The sequence below is a fragment of the Mercenaria mercenaria genome, chromosome 5 (assembly GCF_021730395.1).
Source record: "Mercenaria mercenaria strain notata chromosome 5, MADL_Memer_1, whole genome shotgun sequence".
NCBI classification, from domain to species: Eukaryota; Metazoa; Mollusca; class Bivalvia; order Venerida; family Veneridae; genus Mercenaria; species Mercenaria mercenaria.
Genome location: NC_069365.1, coordinates 59,613,918 through 59,638,953, shown reverse-complemented (window position 1 = coordinate 59,638,953; position 25,036 = coordinate 59,613,918). Strand labels below are relative to the sequence as shown.

The 25,036-nt window shown below is 36.4% G+C and overlaps 3 protein-coding genes across 3 annotated transcripts; all 3 read right to left on the bottom strand.

The window, feature by feature from the left end:
* Positions 1–6,933: 6,933 nt before the first annotated feature.
* Positions 6,934–7,996, bottom strand: LOC123559069 (heavy metal-binding protein HIP-like). Its single transcript, XM_045350892.2, has one exon. The coding sequence runs from the start codon at positions 7,905–7,907 to the stop codon at positions 7,230–7,232; it is 678 nt and encodes a 225-aa protein (XP_045206827.1). The 5' UTR covers positions 7,908–7,996; the 3' UTR covers positions 6,934–7,229.
* Positions 7,997–12,537: 4,541 nt separating this feature from the next.
* On the bottom strand, positions 12,538–13,692 carry LOC123559068 (heavy metal-binding protein HIP-like). The gene has a single exon (XM_045350891.2). It carries the CDS (start codon positions 13,488–13,490, stop codon positions 12,792–12,794), a length of 699 nt encoding a protein of 232 aa, XP_045206826.1. The 5' UTR covers positions 13,491–13,692; the 3' UTR covers positions 12,538–12,791.
* Positions 13,693–17,615: 3,923 nt separating this feature from the next.
* LOC123559067 (complement C1q tumor necrosis factor-related protein 3-like) lies at positions 17,616–19,275 on the bottom strand. The gene has a single exon (XM_045350890.2). The coding sequence runs from the start codon at positions 19,252–19,254 to the stop codon at positions 18,661–18,663; it is 594 nt and encodes a 197-aa protein (XP_045206825.2). The 5' UTR covers positions 19,255–19,275; the 3' UTR covers positions 17,616–18,660.
* Between the last annotated feature and the right edge of the window lie 5,761 nt (positions 19,276–25,036).

The window sequence follows — 25,036 nt, the reverse complement described above, 5'->3', positions numbered from 1 at the left end:
ACCTTTAGCACTTTGTGTTCTGGTGAGCTAAAAACGCATGTCAGAGTACCCCATCTGTTTATTAAAGCTTTTAAAAGTATATTAAATATTTGTTTTCTATCCAAAATGAATAAATATGAATAAATTCTGTTTGATACAATATGTTTTGTTAATTTTATGTCATTAAGTCCAATTGCCACTCATATGAATGAAATTTAGCCTTATATTGGACCATTTTCAGTGTAAATGGCAGCCATTTTTGAAGCCATTTTTGATTTTCGCTTTCAGATAGTACATTCTTTTAGCCTAAATTTAGCATGATTGTAACACTATGCACACAGAGCAATCAAAGCTAACAGGTAAAGTTTAATAAGTAGTTTTAAAATATAAAATGTAACGGTGTGCGCATTTATATCTAAAACGCGTGCAAAATTACCCCACCCACTTATGAAAGCTTATGGATTCAAGTATTAAACTCTTTTCTTATGTCATGTAACTATTTTTATTACCTGAAGGTTACAGTTGATTTCCATGCACAAATCTATTCAAATTTCGTAAACATACCTTTGTTCTGCTGTTAAAAACGCCACCCCATACCCTAAATTTAACCATTTTATGGAAACATTTTGTCTATTTTTTGGCAATATTAATGGATTATTCACGAAATTTACCAATAAATGGTCATATCAATGTGTATTCTTGCATATTTAAGACATAAAAATTAATCAAAATCATTATGTGCAATATAGGGGTCCACAAAATTGCAAAAAAATTATGTTTTTAATTTTTGGCGGCCATCTTGGACGCCATCTTGGATTTCTCAGAATGCCACCACTTATGCCAATTTATGCCGGTAGTTTCTGAAACTTCAGTCTATTACAAACATTTTGGTACATAACTTATCTTGTTGTACAGGGGGATCCGGGTAACTTTAAAAATAGAGCCCTTTTGACTCGATTGTCACCCTACTAACATCAGTGCCACAATATGGTGATCACAGGTCTTTAAAGCGGCTATTGTGAAATGATTGTCATAACTGCGAAATGGGAAACTGTTGATGCTAAGGGCTATATTCATAGTCGTTACTCAAACTCACACTTGAATCAAACTTGGGTAAGTATTACTCAAGTGGACCTCGAGTACACCTTGCGGGAGTGTGAGTGGAGTTCGAAAGTCATATTCATAAATTCCACTCAATCTTAACTTTCGGAAGGACAACTCGAGTAATGGTTTCATTTTACACAATGGATTTAGGGGATTATAACGGTTTATATGACAATAACATCAAAGATATGCAAAAGTGCTGATCATTATTTTTGTAGTTGGAAGTTGTCATCTTATTGCTCGTCTGTATGATTATCCGTCCGTCCGTTCGTCTATTTGTTTTATAATACATCCTTCCGTCCGTTCGTCCGTCCACCAGCCAGTCTACTTATCTGCATTAGTAGAATTTAATTTATACTTAGAAATATAGTTTAATTTTCGATGAAATTGAAATTTATTTAAACAACTGAATTTTTTACTCTGCCATTAATTATTGATGTTTCCCGAATACCAGCCCCGTATTTTTTTATATTTCAATTACTAAAAACATAACTGAGCCGCACCATAAGAAAAACAACATAGTGCGTTTGCGACCAGTATGGATCCAGACCAACCTGCGTATCGGCGCAGTCTAGTCATGATCCATACTGTTCGCTAACAGTTTCTCTAATTGCAATAGGCTTTGAAAGCGAACAGCATGGATCTTGACCAGACTGCAAACGCACTGTTGGTTTTCTCATGGCGCGGCACATATCTTTTTATAAAATAAATGTTTCCGTTGTCATTTAAACAATGAGATTCGTTCTTCGTGACATTTAATTTGACGGATTGTTTATATTTTTCAGTATGACTTAACCGATATCTAGGTTTGTGAAATGTAAATATTTATCACTAGTAGTCGACGCGTGTATCTGGGAGTGACTGATGATCCCCGTTTGGCTAGGTTTCGTAGACGCATATTTGATTTTCTATATCTATTTTAACCGTTTTTATTAATTAAACAGTCTTTTAATTTGTTGGGTCTTTTTGCGTTTTCGTCGTCCTCAACAACGTATTAAAAAAGAACATGATATACTTTTCCAAAATACCTTGCACAAATATGAACTTCCGCTTTAACATGACACTATTATTTTACCTTCAAATTAATTAGATATTGTAAATTTATCATCTAAACTTGCATTATGAGACCTTGAGAAACACTCAAGGGTCCCCAGGACCTCCATCAACAATCACTCACTCTTGGGTATGGTGGCTGATTTCTGCCAGTGTCGTTCTGTCGTTCTGGCGCCCCTGCCATAACGAAAGAACGACGTTTTCCTCTTTTGGCGTTGTCCCGTTCTGTCGTTCTGGCGCCCCGCCATAACGAAAGAACGACGTTTCCCTCTTTTGGCGTTGTTTCGTTCCCTCGTTATGGCGCCCCCGCAAAAACGATATAACGAAGAATGCAACGCGACAGAACGAAAGAACGACACTTATAAACGGCGCCCTAAAAAACGTCGTCTTGGCGTTCTGTCGTTCTGGCGCCCCCGCCATTTTTAGACATATTTAAGAGGCTGTTGTTGTGGTCTTAGCTGATTTCATCATTTTTATGATATGTTTATAATTTAATGTCATTTTGAAAATTGTATCATAAGGTTCCTTATGACCCAGTTTTTCGTCATATTTAAACATGTAGTTCACAAAGGGAGTGGATGTAACCACATGTTTTCTGATACAGTCAAACTTGTGCTAGCGACCACCCATGAATAGCGACCACCTGTCGACAACGACCGGTCTCTGGTCCCCCCATAGAAAAATGCTCATAAAAAGGCCGTGAATAGCGACCACCTGGCGACCGCGACCAGCGACCGGCCAAATTGATTCCCAAGGGTCATATTTGCCCCCCAATAACGACCAAGCTGGACCGTTCCGGCTTGAAAATATTTGTAATCCGCCGAACTTTTACGACTTTCGCCTTATAGCAAACATAATAATTACTGCCTGATTGAAAATTTGCAAGTTTGCACCGGCCGAATTGATACATAGAGCATAAAGAATGCAAGAAGCTGTAAAAATACTTTTTATCAGCATGATAATGGCTAACTAAGAAGTGACCCTTCCCCCCGAATAAAGACCACCTGTGAACAAAGACCACTTTTGCTTGTTCCGAAGAGTGGTCTTTGTTCACAGGTTCGACTGTATTATTCTCTTCTATCAAAGCTAGAGTGAATGCATTAAATAAAAAAAATATTTACTTGTGTTTAGATTAAAAATATGGCTAAGATGTTTTAAGTATTTACCCGTATACATATTTAACCGTTTTTATCAGTATGTTTAGTTTTTCCAAATTTGAATAACATGAGTATTATAGCTGGATATATATGCTAAGTCGCTGTTATTTTCAGTTTAAGCTTGAAACAAAACCGGGTGATAAGAATGAAATGAAGTGTGAAATATGAAAGATAGGTGCCGTTTCCAAACTTGTATGGGTTCCGTGAAAAAGTGTATCTATCTATTTATGAAACAGTAAAAATGGGCTTAAGCAAAATACGAAAATAATGACAACACTGCGCATGCTCTACCGGAACGCGCCATGACGCCAGAACGACATTTTCACATTTGGCGTTGTTTCGTTCCGTCGTTGTGGCGGGGGCGCCAGAATGACAGAACGCCAAGACGACGTTTTTTTAGGGCGCCGTTTATAAGTGTCGTTCTTTCGTTCTGTCGCGTTGCATTCTTCGTTATATCGTTTTGGCGGGGGCGCCATAACGAGGGAACGAAACAACGCCAAAAGAGGGAAACGTCGTTCTTTCGTTATGGCGGGGGCGCCAGAACGACAGAACGAGACAACGCCAAAAAAGGAAAACGTCGTTCTTTCGTTATGGCGGGGGCGCCAGAACGACAGAACGACACTGGCAGAAATCAGCCACCATATGTTGGAGTATTGTCTATGAATATAGCCCTTAGGGTTTATTCAAATAAAGAGCCGATTATATCAACGGATGAATTTATCGATTAAATAGCCATTGACCTTCGTTACATAACTTTGTCTGTATGTTAAAAGCTTTTTTCTAAACATTTATAGTAAACAATTTCGGTCACGTATTCCTATGACCGGTAGAACATTTTACTGCTTTAAATCAGGATAATATTATATTAAGTTACATTCATTAATTTAAGATATAAGTTTATCATTTGGCAAAAGGCGTTAGCTATCTTAAATATTAAGCATCTAGAATCTATCATTAAGTATATAACATAAAGCATTTGGTATGTTGCATTTAACATTAATTAATTGACATTTAGCATTAAATAGTTGTCATTTACTCCTGCGCACCCGTCTTTCGCATATATGCCAATTCATTTTTTAGTCAGTGACAGTCTTTAATGCGTCCGACAGTTTATTTGAGATCTGACAATGCAATACATAGTCAATAATCAGAATTATATCTTCCATGAATAACCTCCGGCACAAGATCACAGTTAAGGAAGTGGTTACGCGGAAAATAGTTCCTCTGTTTGATGGTGAATGTTAGTGAATTTTTGAGTGAAAGACCTGCAATAAATGGCATAATTTAATAGAGGAGATATGAAATAGTAGGTACATGTACAATTTGACAGAATGAGAATGTCAGAATACGCATAACATGACTTTTTGATAGGGTCTGTTTTGCCTGTTTGCGGCCATCTAGAGAGTATTTTTCATACGCATGTGATTTGGTTCAAAATGGTGGTAAAAAGTGCCGGTCAATCCCATGTCTATTGTTGCTGTTTTTTTTCTTGAATAGTTCTGTTGAGTTCAGGTATATTTAGAGGGTTGGAATACATGCAAAGTTGCAATAGTATCCAGTGCCTATATAGAACATTATAGTAAAAACAAGTGAATGAAGTATTGCCATGCAATACAAAGTACCCTACTGGAAGGCACCTAATTTTCTACTGCAGTATAACATAATGAACTGATATCTGTCAATGATGTATAAACAATATTGTACTATATATACAATATGTTATAACAAAAAACACTTTGATTAAAATTTATATATATAAAAACCTACAGCTGTTTTCATATGGCATTTTTTGGCTGATTATCGAAAAATGTGTCATAAGTTATTTATAGTAACAACAAAGGGAAATTAATCCTTAAAAAAAAGAAGAAAAAAAAACATCAATATAATATAAGTCCACAAGAAACTCTTTACCAGGCAGAGATAGGTCAAACTGCTCCTAAAAATTGGATGTTACATGCATGTTGTACCACAGAAAACAGGTCTCGATATTTCCCTACGGCCAGTAATAAATAAGTTACAATATAATTTATTTATAGTAATAACAAAGGGACGTAATTCTAAAAACAAGGCTGCCTCATGGTGGTGAACATTTGTGCCAAGTTACATCAAAATCCATCCATGCATGAAGAAGAAATGCTCCGAACAAAGTCATTCTTGTATCTGACCTTTGGCCTCTATGTGTGACCTTGACCTACGACCTAGGGACCAGGTTCTTACGCACGACACTCCGTCTTATAGTGGTGAACATTTGTGCCAAGTAATATTGAAATCCCTTTAAAAATTGTTTAGTGTCAGATTGGACAAGAAGAAAAACCCTTTTGGCCTTTGACTTCCAAGTGTGACCTTGACCTTGCAGCTAAGGACTCGGGTTTGTGCACGACACATTGTCTCAAACAGGTAATTTGTGCAAACTGATATTTAAATCCTGTTTTGCATGACAAAGTTATAGACCGGACAGGAAAAAATCCCATTGACCTTTGATCTCAAAGTTTGACCTTGACCTTTAAGCTAGGGTGATGTGTGTTGCGCAAGACACGTCGTCTCATCATGAAGAACATTTGTGCCAAGTAATATTAAATTCCCTTGATGGATGACAGAGTTCTGGACCGGACAGAAAAAAGACCTATTAACCTTTGACCACCAATTGTGACCTTGACCTTTGAGCTAGGGGTCCGGGTTTTGCGCATGACACGTTGTCTCATCATGGGGAACATTTGTGCCAAGTAATATTAAAACCCCTTCATGGATGGCAGAGTGTTGGACCGGACAGGAAAAAAGCCCTGTTGACTTTTGAACTCCATTTGTGACCTTGACCTTTGAACCAGGGGTCCGGGATTTGCGCATGACACGTCGTCTCATCATGGGGAACATTCGTAAAATTCCCTTAATGAATGTCAGAGTTATGGACCGGACACGAAACAGACCCTGTTTATGCTATGTAAACATTTGACTGTGTGACCGAGCTAGGGGTCTGAAAGTTGTGCATGACACATCGTCTTATTATGAGGTACATTTGTGCCAAGTAATATTAAAATCCCTTTATGGATGGCATAGTTATGGACCGGACAGGAAAAAGCCCTGTTGACCTGTGACCTTGACCTTTAAACTAGGAGTCCGGGTTTTGCGCATGACACGTCGTCTCATTATGGGGAACATTTGTGCCAGTTAATATTAAAATCACTTCATCGATGACAGAGTTATGGACCGGACACGAAATTGCGGACGGACGGACGGACGAAATGACGGACGGACGGAAAAGCGTATTCCTATAGTCCCCGAAACTGGTTTTCAACCAGTAGGGGACTAATAATTGTGGTCTTATACCATCCATAAAACTTTCACTGACTGAAGATAAAGGTAATAAATCCGCTAAACGGTCGAAGTTTGACAACTCTTACACTCAGCGAAAAACTTAGTAATGCTGGTATTGTTCCCCTTACAAGTATCGCTCGAATGTGATTAAACAGAGAATGCAGCGCGACATTCGAATATAGCGAAGGTCAAATATCGAATGTGGTGACAATTTCACGCATTTTATTTCAAAATGAATAGAATCTTTGTTTCTTGTTATGATTTTATCGGGGCATACCATTTGTAATAACATTAAATGATTACTTATTTTTATAAGAAAACTACGTGATATTGTATCAATTAATACAGTTGTATATGTGTTTAATACAAAAGAAGTAGATAATTGATGAAACGTATTTTACAAAGAAGCACATTCACTTTATCGTACAGTACAGTGCTGAAACCCTTGTTGACTTGTCCTTTTTGAATTCACAGGCGAAGTGACTTGCACAAGACTGCTAAACGTCATGTATTCTCTGATGATAATTTTACTTGAATAAAAAACATCAACAGTAATCAAATAGTGATATCACACTTGTCATCACGTAGTTACAAGAACTCTGTCGTTACCTAGTAATTATACGTCTATATAGAAGCTGTTGGTACAAAGGCAGCCGCATCAGCCCGGAGAAGAAACCCGGAAAATGAACTCCAACTCTGATGTATATAGAAAGGCTTCCGTCCCCAAGGTCCATGTTTAACCATTTTTACTTTATCTCCAGTATTTAGATGAACCACAGCCATGTTACTTCCGGAACCTCTGTACTTTCCGCCTGAATATAAATACATTTTGTTGGCACCGTTAACTTGGATTGACGTCTCAATAGTCTTGTCTGGATTTGAAAGAATATTAGAATAAAAAACGTAGGTTCCTGCAATGGGTGCTGTAAATTCACCGTTGACACTGTTGTAAGCGCCTGCTGTATTTGTTTCAACATCAGAAAACACGATTGTAGCCCATGGTTTAATATCTTCATAACTTTTAGACAGTCGTGCATAAAAAGCCACGTTCTGTCCATTCACAAGTTTGCCGATTTGTCCATTTATCATCTCAAAACGTTTCATCATGTCGCTCTGTATAAGGTATATTATGTTCTGTAAGTTGTTGACGTTGGTCTCTAATGCCGCCCTTCTATCTCTTTCTTCGTTCAGTAGAAGCTTTAGTTCTGCTATATCTTTTGTATTACTGGTAGGAACTGATTCCGAAACTTTCAGTAGCAACATAATCGTTGCGATACATAACAAACCTCTCTTGCTATTCATGATATAATTACAAATTTATTAAAAGGTTATAACAGTCAATATATCTGTCTTTTTCATACAGTTTAATGTTGAACATGTGCGCTACCACCTTTATATAGTTTTCTTTTCTATGTTCAGTGGGGACCAATGACTTGACTTTTTATTTCGAAATTGCATTGGCTTTCTAAGAAATATAACAACAACATCAGTGTAAATAGTTTTTGTATCCGCTACATATAGTAAACATCCGGGATCCAATATAAAAGTAAACATTTTTTTTTTGTAAACAACTGGTATATACTTGTCGCAAGTTATTGTTTACAAATGAAACGCTGCTATCAATCAAAAGATGATACAATGTACTAGTCAGTTAGGAAGAATGGGATAGAATATATTCAAGTTTATTATTTATAATTGATATAGATGAACACATTTATCGTTCCTACACTTATCTGACATTAAATAGATTATTTTATTTTGTTGGGTTTAACGTCGCACCGACGCAATTATAGGTCATATGGCGACGTTCAAGCTTTGATAGTGGTGCCCCTCCGTGTATGATTTCATCAAGAGCGAGCACCTAGGTAGAACTACCGACCTTCCGTAAGCCAGCTGGATGACCTCCTCACATGTAGAATTCAACGCTCCGAGTGAGTCTCGAACCCACATCGATGAGGGGCAAGTGATTTGAAGCCAGCGACCTTAACCACTTGGCCACGGAAGCCCCTGTCAGTAAATAGAATGTTAATATACTCTTGATAAGTAATTGATTCACTGAAATAAACAAAGCACAGACTTATACGCGCGTATGAGCTTTTGGTATTTCAGACAAGAAATTAGAGTCTGTACAAAAAAGCGCAATTCATCACATGATTTTCTGAGTGTTCAGTGATGGGTGATTTACTTTGACTAGTACTGTTTCCAGCAGTATCAGTCTAAACTGGATGCTGGGGAGGTAAATATGACGCCTGCCGTGGGCTCGGCTGGACTTAAGTTGTTTCATCCAATCCAGGTGGGACTTTCGCCGACTACCCACGTTGAATAAGAAACTTTACTTTTATTTTTAAGCGAACCTAGGGATGTTACATTTTGCACTATGGGTGCGTTTATTTCTGCACCAAAATACAAAAAAGTAAAATTTTGAAAAAGAACTATGATGTTTTCTACTGCATAAAAATGCCAAGTATTTACGCTAACATAAATTGTTAAATCCAACAACAAAGTAAATCCGTTATCACTTTTAGTTGAGTAAATACGGCAATTTAGAATACACTGACTACACACATTGACCTGGTCAATCCATGTCCACATGTAGTGTACCATTCGAAGCGTGAATTTGTTGCGCATAATTAGAGGGTCGCAATGGGGTTTGTTTTCACATATTGGCTATGCATCCGAAGGTAACGACGTATGTTAACCTTTGTGACAAATAAGATGTTTGGCATGTTTCAACAAAGCCACTTTTCCATCCTCGGGTTTAATAATATGTAATCCGCGGAGCCCGTTCAGTCAGAGAGTCGCCTCAACTAGGAAAGAATAATTTTAACGTCAGAGGTTATTTCTAAGGTCACGGAGTTTGATTGTAATGACAACAGCTTTTGAGGTAAGTTGCTCAGTCAAATGTGACTTACTAACCCTAAGTGTTCCTTCTCAAGAGAAGGAACAACAATAAAGTAATTTGATAGATAAATTACCACTTGTTAGTCTGCATACGTAATACTCATTTATCGAACTGCGCGTTGTATGTGAGAAATGCGCAATTGAAATTGGTTAGTATATTTTTGCGTTAATGACGTGGTTCTTATAGTTTACCTAGAGGTAGTGTGTAACATGTACAGTGTTTTCTCTTTCTGGTCTGTTGCTAGTAGTTCGCATAAGTCTATAGCTACCTTAAGTACAAAAGTGTTTGCAAGTTCGTTTACTTCTTTTTGTGTTTGCGCCAGTGTAAAGTAATAAATGATTTACAGTGCGCCGCTTACTTAAAGACAGTCGCATTGACTTAGGATATATGTTGTTCGTCACACCGAAACAATTATAGGTCATATTGCGACCTTTCAGCTTTTGATGCTGGAGGAAGACCCTAGCTGCCTTATTTCATAACGGTCGGACACCTTGGTAGAACCAGCAACCCAGCTGGCTTCCTCATATAAAGATTTCATCGCCCGCCCCGAGCGTAGGGGAGGAGCAAGTGATTAGAAGTCAGCGACCATAATCACTCGCCACGGAGGCACATACGTTTATAACACTTACTAATCTGTCTGTCATTTCTTGTATCTTGTCTGAATAATGTCAGCACTGTCAGATTGAATTTTGTATTGCCACTTACTTCACTAACTTGTAAGGTACATTTGCTACTATCAAGCCATAGCTTTTCTAAGGCAGTGTCCTGATGCAAGCAGAGAGACTTGACTTTGTTTTACGTACGATTTCGTTTCTCCTACGTATGGCTTAGTATCTCTTAAATACTAAGTCTTACGCAGGAGATACTAAATCCTACGAAGGAGATACCAAGTCCTACGTCTTACGCAGGAGATACTAAATCCTACGAAGGAGATACCAAGTCCTACGTCTTACGCAGGAGATACTAAATCCTACGAAGGAGATACCAAGTCTTACGTCTTACGTAGGAGACTGATACTAACTCCTACGTAGGAGATACTTAGTCTTACGTAAGGCAAATTTAAACCTTCTTTCTACTTACACCAGGACGCTGTCATAGGAATGCATAACTTAAACGAAAGAATAAGTTATAATACTTCCGAATATTCTATTATTTATTTTTTTGAGTCTTTTTAGTTTGACATCAGTTAGGGTATATCCCGTTAAAATATGTTATATTTATTGCTTGTAGAGGAAAAAATGCTACATGATGCTATACTCTACTGTACATTGCCACTTTTCTACCCACAATATAAAATGCAAATATAGATAATACAAAATACAATAATATAATAAATCAAGATATAGAAAAAAACAAGTAAAGCAGACTCACTCTTGCTGTCCAGACATTCGTATGACTGTATCCATTCCACAATGTCCTTCTTTTGGGCCTCAAACAGCACTACGGGGATGCTCGTGAACCCTTCCTAGACTGGTCTTTTTCACCGCAGCTCCTCTCATGGCTCCATGGTTACTGCCCGGCCTCTACCTCTTGTGGGGCTGCTGCAACTGTGTCCCCATCTTAGTCCTCCTGGGGTTGAGGACTCCTTGACAATTTGCCAGGTATCTGTTTTCTTCTTTGCATACTAGTATTTATAATCTAGATGTACCTTGCTCTGAAGTCAAGTAAGTAATGAATATGTTTTTAATTCAGGCCAGTCAGCCAGCCAATGCGTGACGAGTTGTAGCTGCACATGAATGCAGCGTGACGGCAGCGAGGTATAACGAAGTACAGCATAGAACAACGCGGCGACAACGAGGCGACAGCTGAAGGCACCTAGGCATAATGAAGCACAGCATAGAACAACGTGGCAACAACGAGGTGACAGCGTGATGGCAGCAAGGTATAACGAAGAACAGCATAGAACAACGTGGCGACAGCGTGACGGCACCTAGACATAACGAAGCACAGCATAGAACAACGTGGCGACAGCGTGATGGCAGCAAGGTATAACGAAGCACAGCATAGAACAACGTGGCGACAACGAGGTGACAGCGTGACAGGGCCGAAGCATAACGAAGCACAGCATAGAACAACGCGGCGACAACGAGGCAAAAGCATGGCGGCAGCGAGGCATCACGAGGCACAGCATAGAACAACGTGGCGACAACGAGGCGACAGTATGACGGCAGCGAGGAATAACGAAGTACAGCATAGAACAGCGTGGCGACAACGAGGCGACAACGTGACGGCAGTGAGGCATAACGAAGCACAGCATAGAACAACGTGGCGACAACGTGACGGCAGCGAGGCATAACGAAACACCGCATAGAACAACATGGCGACAACGAGGCGATAGCGTGGCGGCAGCGAGGTATAACGAAGCGCAGCATAGAACAGCGTGGCGACAACGAGGCGACAGCTTGACGACAGTGAGGAATAACAAAGCACAGCATAGAACAACGTGGCGAGAACGTGACGGCAGTGAGGCATAACGAAGCACAGCATAGCACAATGTGGCGACAACGAGGCGGCAACGTGACGGCAGTGAGGCATAACGAAGCACAGCATAGAACAACATGGCGGCAACGAAGCGATAGCGTGGAGGCAGCGAGGCATAATGAAACACAGCATAGAACAACATGGCGACAACGAGGCGATAGCGTGCGTGGCGGCAGCGAGGTATAACAAAGTACAGCATAGAACAGCGTGGCGGCAACTGCAACGAGGCGACAGTGTGACGGCAGCGAGGCGTAACCCGACTTTGATATTCGTTGTAACTTGCCAATCGTTTCACAGCGGGACTACAGCGAGGCAACAGCGTGGCTAATAGCCTATTACGTGGCTAGCGCCTGGCGACAACTTGGCACATTATGACACCTGGTTATTAATGATGCTATAGAACGAAGGATATTCACGGACGAGTAATTGTTGTGTAGAATAAATGAATGCTCGAATCTGTTCTCTTGGCTCCATGTAAATGGTCGGGTCTAAATTCTTAACCAAGGTGTCGGAAGGGGCTATATCAATAACTTAGAACTTTAATTACTTGTTTATTCTAATGTACAAAACATAAAACAATTAAAAAGAAGCTTGACATTCCTTTCATGTACATTCATACAGTATAAATCAAAACATTATTATTATGATGAGGACAAGATAAATTACGGAACACATTCACTAAACATTTGTCATACATATGCTGAGTTCATTGTCGTCATGCCTGTCAGATGGAAGATAAACGTCATTATTGTATACATAAAGTAATATATGAATATATCACAACTAACAGAATGACTGCATGTCTATACAGATGGAGTATGTCTAGGATCAAAGAAGGACGAATCTGCGCGTAAGAGAAACCCAGAAAATGAGCTCCAGCTATGGTGTATGTAGAAAGGCTTTGGTCCCCAAGATCCATGTTTAACCATTTTGACATTGTCTCCAGCGTTAAGATGAAGCACAGCCATATTACTTCCGGATCCATGATACTTTCCGCCTGAATATAGGAACATTTTGTCGTTACCGTTAACTCGGAGTGAAGTTTCGATAATTTTATCTTGTTTTGAGAGAATATTAGAATGAAAAACGTAATGGCCTGTTATGGGTGCTGTAAATTCACCATTTGTACTGTTGTAAGCGCTTCCAGTATTTGTTTCAACATCAGAAAACACGATTGTAGCCCAGGGCTCAATACTGTCATAGCTTTTAGATAACCGTGCATAAAAAGCCACGTTCTGTCCGTTCACAAGTTGGCCCATTTGTCCGTCTATTATTTCAACACTTTTCATCATTTCGCTCTGTACCTGGCGATATATGTTAATTTCACCCTCCAGTTTAGTCCTGCGGTCTCTCTCTTCGTTTAGTTGAATCTGCAGATCTGTTATATTTTTGATAACTGCTGACAGTTGATTTGAATCACCGACAGGAACTGACTCCGAGACTGGTACTAGCAAAGTGATCGTTGCAATATATAAGAACACACTCTCGACATTTACGTTCATGATGTAACGAAATTTATATTCCAATAATGAATCTTAATGTAACTTATTTACAGATAATTGCCGTTTTATAGGTTTCTTTGTTAAGTCGTGTCCAATTGTATTTTAAGAGGGCTTGTGATTTCTCAGAAATGTTATTAAAACATCAGTCAAATAGATGTGTATCCGCTAAATTTTACATCCGAGATCCTAGTTTCAAAACAATTGATGTACGTTATTATGTTTGTCGCACGTTTATCTAACGCATGAGTAACCCCTACTTAATTAACTAGCAACAAAGACTATTATTTTCGGGCCGCCTCGGCGGGACGATATTGCGACAGGAATTTCATAGAAGTCCGAAAATCTCGATTGTGGATTAAAGGTTGAACACCACTAAATCCGGCTGTTATTTATTATATATAAAATCCACTTACTTTATAACGGTTTTTCGACATTTTCTAGCATATCAGATTTTCAGAGACTAATATATACCCATAAAGAACTATATCGCTACTTAAGCAAAACAAGAAGAAAAGGGGGTGTTAACTTTTATATAAGAAAACTACAGTTCGTTAAATACAACCCGCTGAATATACTCCTTTTCGCTTCTTTCAATTTCTCTTTTCGAGACATTAAATACTTACGCCGCCTTTTTTACCTAGCATGCGATAGGAACATGCCGATTTCGATAGAATGCTAAGTGATACATACTGATGATGATGATGATAATAATAATAATAATAATAATAATAATAATAATAATAATAATGATAATAATAATAATATTTGAAGATAAAGATCAGTACAAAGTACAAATAGTACATCTTCATTTTAAATGTGGACTTCTGAACAACAACAACAACCAAATACAATTTACACTCACGTTCACATAAACTAATTAATATCACATCATTCTTGGACAAATACCCCTAAAAAGAGATATTGCCTTAAAGTATCCATTTGTACAATTTCCATTTAGGCAATCAATTAGTGACATAATATAGAGGCCTCCGTGGCCGAGTGGTTAAGGTCGCTGACTTCAAATCACTTGTCCCTCACCCGGGGCGTTGAATTATTCAAGTGAGGAAGCCGGCTTACGGAAGGCATAATTATGTTTTATTGGCATAGTTATAATTCAGCTGATATAAACAGAGATTCTTTAAGCAGTTAACTGTATGATATACTTTTTATACTAAAGTCTTATTTTTAAAAGACGTTAGAGAACATGTGGAGTGAATTTCATTTAGTATTGAATTGCACATTTGGAACATTTGCACCATTGTAACAAAAATTTTTTTTTACCATAATTTGTACGATGTTTAGGTATAACTATGTCATGTTCTTTTAGTTCTGAAACGCGGTAGAGTAAAAGAAAACACGATGCTATTGAGAAAGGGCATGAGGAAAGGGAGAAAGATTAGCACTATTTATATTTGGACTACTTCTTGACCAGCGGAGGCTTACATTTGATTTGGTAGTGATCTGCCTTAAAGGTTCCCGCCAAGGAATAAATTCTTTGAATCGGACCACAGCTGTGCTTAATTGTAATATGAAGACACTCTCTCAAGAATTAATTATCTGCGTCGGATCAATTGCAATGCTTTATCGTCATCTGAAGATCTATCTTTAAGAAATATAGTCTTTTCGCTGGACAAGCTCTTTCTAAACGTTGACCTCTCTGTCTCTGTCTCTTTGTCTCTCTGACTCTCTGTCTCTCTCCGGTTGGGCTCAAACTTAAGAGCTCTGAATCCGGAGGCGAGTGCTCTACCACTGAGCTATCACGGCACACGATTCTACATTCAGTGAAGTAATTTTGTTTAATGGTAGAGCATATGCCTCCGGTGCAGAAGGTCGCGGATTCCATCCCCGGTCGCGTACCAAGGATGTGAAAATGGTACTAGTTGCTCCCTTAATATGCGGATAGAACAGGCTCTTCTCTCAAACTCGTAATCTCGCATAATTGAGAGGTGGAGACTGATGTCTAAATAGGTAGATTTTGTTTCATGATTCACCTTAAAATAATTAGTGTAAAATAGTAAATTTGTATCAGATATAGGATCCGATATACTATTTTCGTGCTGATTATACATGTAAAGGGGGGCAATCGTCTGACATGTTGTAATCGATCAGCGTCGATAAATATTTCTGGTAAAATCAAGCCGCAAATTCTCATATCATAAAACGTCATTTGAACGAACTTTCTATTTCACGAAATTTAATCGACAACGGGCCGCATACTACATTTTTTTACTTGTTTATAGTAATGTGTTTCTGTTCTGATGACCCCAACTAAAATTACTAAATTTCGGATGAGTCCCGTAAACGGCTGAAAAAGATACACCTGGCACGTAAGCTTAGAATCCAGGAAATGTCACCCGCTTAACTCAACAGGAAGAGCGCAGATTTATTCTATTTGAAAACGAAATTATTTATTGCAGAATAAAGCAGTAGACTTGATACTTGGTGAAGTTACGTGACAAGAAGTTGTGGATAATGTAATATAATTATAAATATCTGAAAGTAGTATGACAGTATTCTTTTCAGACTTTGATTAGGGTCACCAAATGAATTCAAAACAGCTATATACACTATCAAGAAAGAAATGTACGAGTTATGACCCGGACAAGGTTTTAAAAAAAAAGAAAGAAAGAGAGATAATTAAAAAATGGGACCACCTAAGAGGCATGGCACCTAAAAGAGTGTTATTTTACGAGGGGGAAGGGGGATTTTGGTGACGGGAAATCAATGGAAACTATTATGCTAAAAATACAGGTTATCCTTTTCCAAACAGGTTTTAACATTACATTATTATTTTTTAACTTCAACTACAAAATGTGAGGCCGTTCCGAATCATACAACCGCATACGCAAGTCTATAATTGCTGGTAAACCACATGACGCTTTGTCTAATCCGCATTGGAAGACCAGACAAATCAGTTTTACATTCTTTTTGGAAATTTAGGTTTTAATGTCTTAATTGTTGCCTCGGAATCTTTTTTCGTTTATGTTGAAAATATGTGCCCTGACAACCTTGATTTGCTTCGATTCTTGTAGGCTTTCGAACAATATGAATTAAACGAAGGATAAATTATAGAGAAACAAGCCACAGTGACATTTTTTAAAACGTTTTTAAAACGCTTCCTTTTATGAATAATTAATTGTTGATATAACTGATGTAAACTTAAAAACTCAATATCTCAGATTTCAAGAGCTTCGAGGCAACTGATCTTCGACTTCAAGGAAGCTGATGCAAACGGAACGTTTCAGTATAGTGTTCCGTTAAGGCCATTGTGTCTTCTACAATAATGGCTGAGCGCTAAAGCTTGAGATAACGAAGGCGAAGCGTGTGATAATTAAGCCAAAGAACTTCGCCATCTTGATCTTGCGCTTGGCTATCATGTGAAGGCGATACGCAGAGTGCGAGATCACGACGGTCAGGCACGAAATCGCGAAATTTTTATACTTTCGCGCTTCACCATTGTGATCTCGCGCTCCGTCACCGTGATCTCGCGCTTCATATATCGCAAGTGCAATATATGTATAAAGTGCGAAATCGCAATTAAGAAGTGCGAGCTCACAGTGGCAAAGCTCGAGATCACGATGGCGAAACTTCATGCTTTGCCGTCGTTATCACGTGCTTCGCGCACGGTCATTATCAGGGAGGAAGCCATGGCCCTAACGAACAACTGTATTTAAGTCTTTTACACGTAATACTGTCAGTGACTGCTAAAGTACTTTTAATTTTAGCAAGCTTAAATCATTTTTATAAAGAAACATATATCAAATATTTTCCACTTTTTGGAAGTTTCATTTTATGTCTTTTAAGGAAGGTATCCTAGAGCTTGCCATCTGCAACAAAGACAACTGCAGGGACCATGTACTGCAGGCATCCTAGAGCTTGCCATCTGACACAAAGACAACTGCAGGGACCATGTACCGTGCTATAGTGATTGTATTACCCGTCGGTTCTCGGGCTTACTAAAAGCAAAACTACAAAGAAATACAGAGAGTATACGGCTGGAGCAAAGTAAATTATCAAGGTCTCTCCAATTGTTGACGTTATAGTTACTATTGTTTGACTGTGTGCAAAATATTCGATTAAAAAGATCTTTTTTGATAATCCGACAATCAATTCAACAACGCTGCATTAAATCTGAGTAAATGTTTATTAACAGTTATGGCATGATGAGTTACACATTAAATGTTGAAATTAAACACTAGCAAATGGTGATTGCAAAGGCAAACATTAATCAATTATTAAAGTGAAATATGCAGCAGAACACAAAGTAAATCAGAGTAAATAAAGAGGAACATATGAAAACATATAAAGCACGTTTCAATTCTCCTTAACAAATTTACAGACTGCAAAACAATTTCATTTATCAGTATTGAATAAATAGTATAGATTTCTATTACATTTTCCTCAACTAAATTAGAAAAAAATCCAAAGAATTCTCGTACATTCTTCTTCGCTACTCTTTAAGCCATTTAAACAAATAACTTTCGCTGTAGTATAAATGAATTCTGGTGAAGAATTAAGGGAGAGAGTTTCTAAAAAAGCTTATAGCTTCCTACTCAATACTCTATGTTTATTTACTGTAACAATTGTAATTATATCAATAAAAAACTGTTTTAACCAATTCTGGTGAAATGCAAATAACAATCGCTGTAGTATAATATTCCGGTTAAATACAAATGACTATGGCTGTAGTATAGATGAATTCCGGTAAAAACAAATGACTGTCGCTAAAGTACAAATGAATATCGATAAAATTAAAGTGAATACCGCTCATATAATAGTACATATGAATTTTAGTAAAATACAACGGAATATAGAAGAACAATTGACATACGTCGTGAGAAATAGAGACTGCGAGTATGTATCCACCTTCATGTAGAAAATCCCTTTCATATAGTGCAATGTATAATGATTATCTTATGAATATTGTCCCAGCTGCTTGCTAAGTACTAGTCTTGCTGATATTTCAGATTCATGTTTTCAGTACTTCTTGAAATACAACGACTTAATGAATAAACACTGGAATAAAGAATAAAATCTTACGATTACTTGTTCATGCAAAAGAACATATTTCAAGATCTGTAATGTCACATCTATTAAGGTCTCAAAATGTTATGAAAACTCACTGTGAACCTTGTTTTAACACCCAGTATAGCTATTTTCTGATGAACAGTTAATCAGCCTGGAGTAAGAAACCAGAGAACGTGCTAAACCCACGATGTATTGTGAATGGCGTTTTCCCCCACGGCCCGTTTCTCACCATCTTCACAAGATCTCCGACTTTTAATTGAAGCACTGCCATATTGCTACCCGGTGAATATAACGAGTTATCGCCAGAATATAGCAGCATCTTGACTTCTCCGTTGACATGAAGTGCTGTTTCAACTACCGATCTTGGGGGCGTTAAAATCGTCGAATGGAATACATATGTGCCCGCAACTGGTGTTGTAAATATTCCACTTTTGGCATCGAAAGCTCCTCCAATATTTGTTTCGATCTCTTCGAATAAAATTGTTTCATCAGCTTTTATATCCTTTATTGTCGGACTGACACTTGCTTGAAATGCAACGTTTCTACAACTTCTTCGACAACGGCGTCCCCTTTTTTCTTCATCTAATTGGATTTGATAGTCTATGTCTGTTTTCGTTGACGGAAGGATGACGTCTCTAAAAGATGTTGAAGTTCTAGATGTTTGTACTGTCAGGCAAAGGACAGCTAAAGCAAAATGTAATCTCAAATCCATGTTAATCGCTCCCAATATTTCCATACAATGACACAGAAACAGTTGCTTCACTGAATTTATTAATTACCTTGCCGGTATCTACTATATTATTTACAAGGGAAGGTCACAAAATTTGTTAATGTGCTCTCATTCCCTTACATTTATGTTAGATGTAACTAATTCACAGGACTTCTGATTGTTTAAAATGTATAGGGATTTTCGGGATGTATATTTATCATGCATATGTACAGTGATTTTCCGTTAGTGTAATGTGTGATTGGTGCATTTTGAGTGATAAATATGCGCCAGTCAAGCACTTCCAAGAGAAAAGATCTCTGCCGGATTGTGGGTAGGTTAGTTCAATGTTTTCTTTTCATGTTGTTTTTAAAAGGTCTTGGATAGTTCGTTCATCCTAGGTAGGTGGCATCAAAAGTTTAGATGTAAGGAAAGACAGATAACATAAAACATTACAATGATGAAAAATGGAATTTGAGTAAGTTCTCTTCGACTTAAAATAGGGTTTAACAACCAGACAGAACTAGAAGGAAACAGTTGCGAAGAGTTTTAATATTCTTTCGAGGTAAGTGCGGACATCTGTAACTAACGAGAAGTCATAGAGTAATGTCATATATCCGGTTGATATACAATAAAGCATGAACACGTCATATGGATGGCTTTATGCTGGTGGCGGCGTCAGACGCACTAGGTATGTGTGATCCAGTGCCAGGAGTGTTGTGATTTTATTTACTTGTTTTATGTTTATTTCGTAATGAACGCTTAATACATAAAGAAATAGAAGTACTGAAAACTTTTGTATAGTCCCCTACAGTAGCATCCTTGCAGCTGAAATTCTTCACGTCATTTCAATTTAACCCTTTCCTTTTATTACCTTGAGAATCAGGGTTTGGTTACTGCAAACAGGATGTTGATGAAAGTTAATATTCCTGTCTTTTGTGTGTTGCATGATGCACTGTTTGAAATTAATTATGGTGAGGTTACTTCTATTGTACCTATGCGTATAAACTGGCTGCAGCTGTCTCTGATATGACAAAATAAAATCAGATTAAATGCACATCTCAAACATGGTACGTGAGAAGAATTATATAAACCGTTTATTACAGCTATGCCCGGCAGTCAAAATATCTCACAATATGTTTCTGATGCCAATGTTGGTAAGATTTTAAATCTGCTTGCACATAGTTTATATTAACAATGTACTGATTATCTAGATTTTCAGACACTTGATGGAACTGGATGTATATGGCACTGATAAGGGTTGTAAAACACCCTTAGAGATTAGAGATCAATGGTTTTGATCTTTTTTTTTTCTCATGCTAAAAGCGTCAGTTAACTCCTTTGTGGTCGTACGTGTTTCACTTTTTTTATTGGTAGCAAAGTTACCGTTCACAAAAATATAGTTAGGCAAAGCAGTAACTGTTGCTTAATACTTCTTATAACCTGAACAGTATAGGCTATATACAGAATAAAACATGTTTCGGACGTCTCTATCTGATCTAGGCATTTTGTACTAAGCAACGTTAAAATGTTCCTCCCCATACTTCGGACATTTTGTACATAGGCATTGTAAGAATGTTTCTCCGCCTACTACAGACACTTTGTACTTAAAATGTTCCTCCTCCAAGTCCAGGGATTTTGTAAGTTCAAAAGGTTGAATAAGTACATAAGATTCATTCTGAAGAAATTCCTACAGGTCCCAACTTGAATTAGGGGTCTTTCCCACTTAGCTATGCGTACCCAAGAAGCCAAACCCAACTTATATGTAGTACAGATACTCCAAGGTAGGGTATAGATATAAAAGCGAAATACTAATAATAAAAGACGTAATAGCAATTCAGTATCACTTTCATTAATCTATGAAATAAAACTGACTACATATTTCTTATCAACTGATCACTTTACATTTTCATCGATTTGAAACTTTATCTATGAATACAAATATGTTTTTGAACATTTGATAAGGCATTCTTCGATTATTTAAGAATTGAAATAAACTTAAAACTTTTCCCATTTGGTCGCTGTTAACCAGTTGAAATGACATTGGTATCAACTATAACCTTATATGTAGGAGGTTTGCATCACAGTGGAATAGCTGTTGTATACAATACACTTATTGAATGGCTTTCCGGTCAAAAGTCAAAACCCTAGGTCCGATATCAGAAATAACTTTTCAATTTATTTCTTCAAGTCCAGCAAAAAGTTAATGTTGAACTATAGACCATAGAGGATGCGGATGTGTTTGTTTTTCGAAATGGTTACATGAATAAATGCTGTGCATACGAAGAGACAACATTTTAAGAGAAAGGCAGTAGTTAAACGTTGTTAAAGACCTACGATATTAACTCAAATGCGATAATTTAAATACGGCCTAAGATGTCGTGTCAAAATGTAAAAACATATGGCATTTAATATTTCTATAGGGCTCCTAATATGAAATATTACCCCTTTATATTCACTTTATGTTAAAAGCTGTTGAAACGTCTATTTTCCCATTAAGAGTACGGTTTCAATCAATTAATTTACGCAATGCTTTACATTTTATCCTCCGCGAAATCTTTCTAAAATAAATATTTCGTATAAGTTTCACATTGCATAAGTAGATTATGTTCTTTTATGAAATAAATATTATTTAAAGGCTCATAATGCATTGGTATAAAATTTGGCTGCCGCATTTCCATTATGAACTTTATTCATTTCTTGTTAAATCCTATTTCCGACAAATGCTGTCTTTAACACTTGTCGAAGGTTTGAATATTGATGAAAATACTAGAATGATTTACTGATTCTATTGTTTTTATTACCTCCCTTTATGGCTCTAACTATAACAATTCATGTGCAATATTAAAAGTAGTGCTTTTCTAACCATAGAAGAGACATTGTAACTAAAAAATTAAAACCGGAATTTTTAACATTTTGACTCCAAATATATATTGCTAAGTGCATCAGATAATATATATATATACAATATTAAAATGCTGTGTGTTATTTTTTAAAAGAGATATTTACTCCAAAAAATTTAGTCCCCATGGCATTTTTGGAAATAGTATAGACAACTCCTGAATGACTATCTCATCAAATTGCTGATATAAAAATAAACTTAGGTATTTTCCCGAGATACCCTCATTAAAGTCTGTTTCTTCATTTCATTCAGACATGGAATGTAAACAAATACAGGAACAACTTAACAGTACAAGGGCATCAAAAAACCTACTTTATTTTCCTTCAGGACAGGTACACATGTTAGGTCATACTTCTAGTTAATAAACCAAAATGTAAAACAATTAATTAGCTCATCAAAGAAATGAAGACTAATAACTTCACAATATTTTATTACCTCCCTTCATTACATTTACCATCTACATTCTGCATATTTTTTTATGAAATTACCTCCCTTTATCTCAAATAAGCTTTCTTATATTGCAATTTAATCAGTCAGTATTTTTACCTTAATTTTCAGACAAATAAATATATATTTTTTAATCCATGGTTAGATGAAAAGCATAAATCATATTGAAGAATACCATAAAAGCATTTATCACACATGAATGCAAGGTATACACAACAAATAATTTTGAGCCTTGTTGCCAATGACAATGTTGAAAAATATTAAAGCTCAGATGGCATAACAGTGAGATAAAATCTTTTTAAGTTGAGTTAATAATTCCCATATTAACTTATGACTACAAAAATTTAAAGTATGTTGTTATTCCCATTTCAGTCCGACATATCTAAAGAAGTAAATACTACAAAGACTGTATATCAAATTTTTAAAAATAAAATTCCACCAACATATTTTGTTCTTATTTCTTTTATCTTGATTATGTAGTGTACTTATCTGGAATGATGAGATATTTTGAAATGTATATTTCTTCATTCTCCTGGATGGAAAAAAATAAAATATATAAACAAAACAACCATTTATACCAACCAAATTGTAAAATACTTAAGTTTCTTTGATGTTAGTAATTGTATGTTGAAACATGAAAACAACATAAAATATCAACATAAAATATAGCTAAAAATTGTGGAACATCATATGTAGATTAGATTAGACTGTATTATACAAATATTTATATGAAAATATGTGACAACTCTGGTTAAATAGAATATTAGTTAACTTATGGTAAAATGTTGAACTGCTTTAACATTAATCTACAAGTGATGAATGATTTCATGTTACCATAACTTTGACATTTAAAGATGTACGAGCGGTTTTTTTCAGGATATCCGCCATTTTGAAAAATGTTTCTCCGAATAGTGCTTTCTAACAAAAGTTTTGCCAAAAATTAATGATACATAATTAAAATATGGCTAATAATGTACCGTTTAAGCAAAAAGATTGTACTTTTTGCGAAAATTTTTTTTTCACCTTATTTTTGGCTGGTATTTGCCTAAAATTGACGTAAAATTTACAATGGGGTAGGGGTAGGTAATGTCAAATATCTATTAAAGTAGATTAGGTTTGGTTTTGAAATTTTCCTGACTGATACATATAATGATGAGCTATAATTGAAATAAAAGTTGTCAAGATAGCACATAATGTTAGCTTGAAAACATATATTAAAACAAAAAGAACAAAAAATATCAAAATTCACCAATTTTTAACAGTTTTTTTCTTAATAAATCTCTTAGATGCACGGTGACCCCAACTTTTTTTCTTTCAATTTTGAAGCATTTTTGTGGGTCATTAAAGCTGCAAAATATTTTGAAAATCTTAACGTCAGAATTTTTTTTGTAGATCTAAATACGTTTTTTTTGCATTGAAAATAAAGTGGGTGGGGTAATTACGTCAATATGTGAAAATGAAAGAGAATAATTAGTGACGTTTATGCTTATATAATACTGGCATCACCTTGTAATCATATTAACCTGTAACACCCGAAATCCCTATAATATTTAGTAGGATATTATATGTTTTATAAAGTACCACCATTTTTCTAATTTTACAAAATTTCAAAAATGCTTATTAAGCAGTGGGTGAAGAAAATGACCTATAAAATTAAGACGAGTTCGGTGACCTATGTTTTTTTCTTCTCTTGTTTGTCTTGGAAACAAATGTTCTTCAAGCTCACAGAGTATGTGAAAAAATTCTTTACGTTAGAAAAATTCGCTCCTACATCCTTAATGTATTATTAAGAAAACTATAACATACAAGAAATGACACACAGACAGTAGAAGTTGCTGAATGATTGGGTCAGTCTCCATCACAAATACTATGAAACTTAAAAATTCCTATTAAATGTGTTTCTTTAAATTAGATTGATCACATTTTAACACTTCTATGAATGTAATTGTTAAATGCTTGCTTCTTCCATGCATGCAATAATGGAAATAAAAAATGATTTAACAATATATGTATGCAGTCTTGTCATGAACACATTCTGTACAGATGATAATACATAGAAAAGTCAACATATTCATTATATGGGTCCATCTCAGTTTCAGCTGGTGCATGGCTGTCTTGCACTTGAATAGTAGATAAAATATAGTTGCACTCTTTCTTGGTCGCAGCAAAAACACTGACGTCACCGCACGTTAACGTCATTTTAACAGAGAAAAGCATATCAGAATTTATCATCTGGTATGAGAGGAAAGACAACAGCGTTATATTATTTTCGTTATGATTTTGATATCTTGCATTGAAATTAGGTCGTTTATTATTGACATTTTGTTCCAATTTCTGCCGATCTTTTAAATGAAAATAATATGTTTTTCAAACAACTGCAATCTTTCTTGCATTATTGATGAGTGATGAATAATTTTTAGCAATTGAATGAAGTTCTATATTCACTCCGGAGAGAAGTATTTC

What these genes read in the sequence shown, in the direction of transcription:
- LOC123559069 (XM_045350892.2), bottom strand. Translation starts at nt 7,907, where the DNA reads ATGAATAGCAAGAGAGGTTTGTTATGTATCGCAACGATTATGTTGCTA.
- LOC123559067 (XM_045350890.2), bottom strand. Translation starts at nt 19,254, where the DNA reads ATGGAAATATTGGGAGCGATTAACATGGATTTGAGATTACATTTTGCT.
- LOC123559068 (XM_045350891.2), bottom strand. Translation starts at nt 13,490, where the DNA reads ATGAACGTAAATGTCGAGAGTGTGTTCTTATATATTGCAACGATCACT.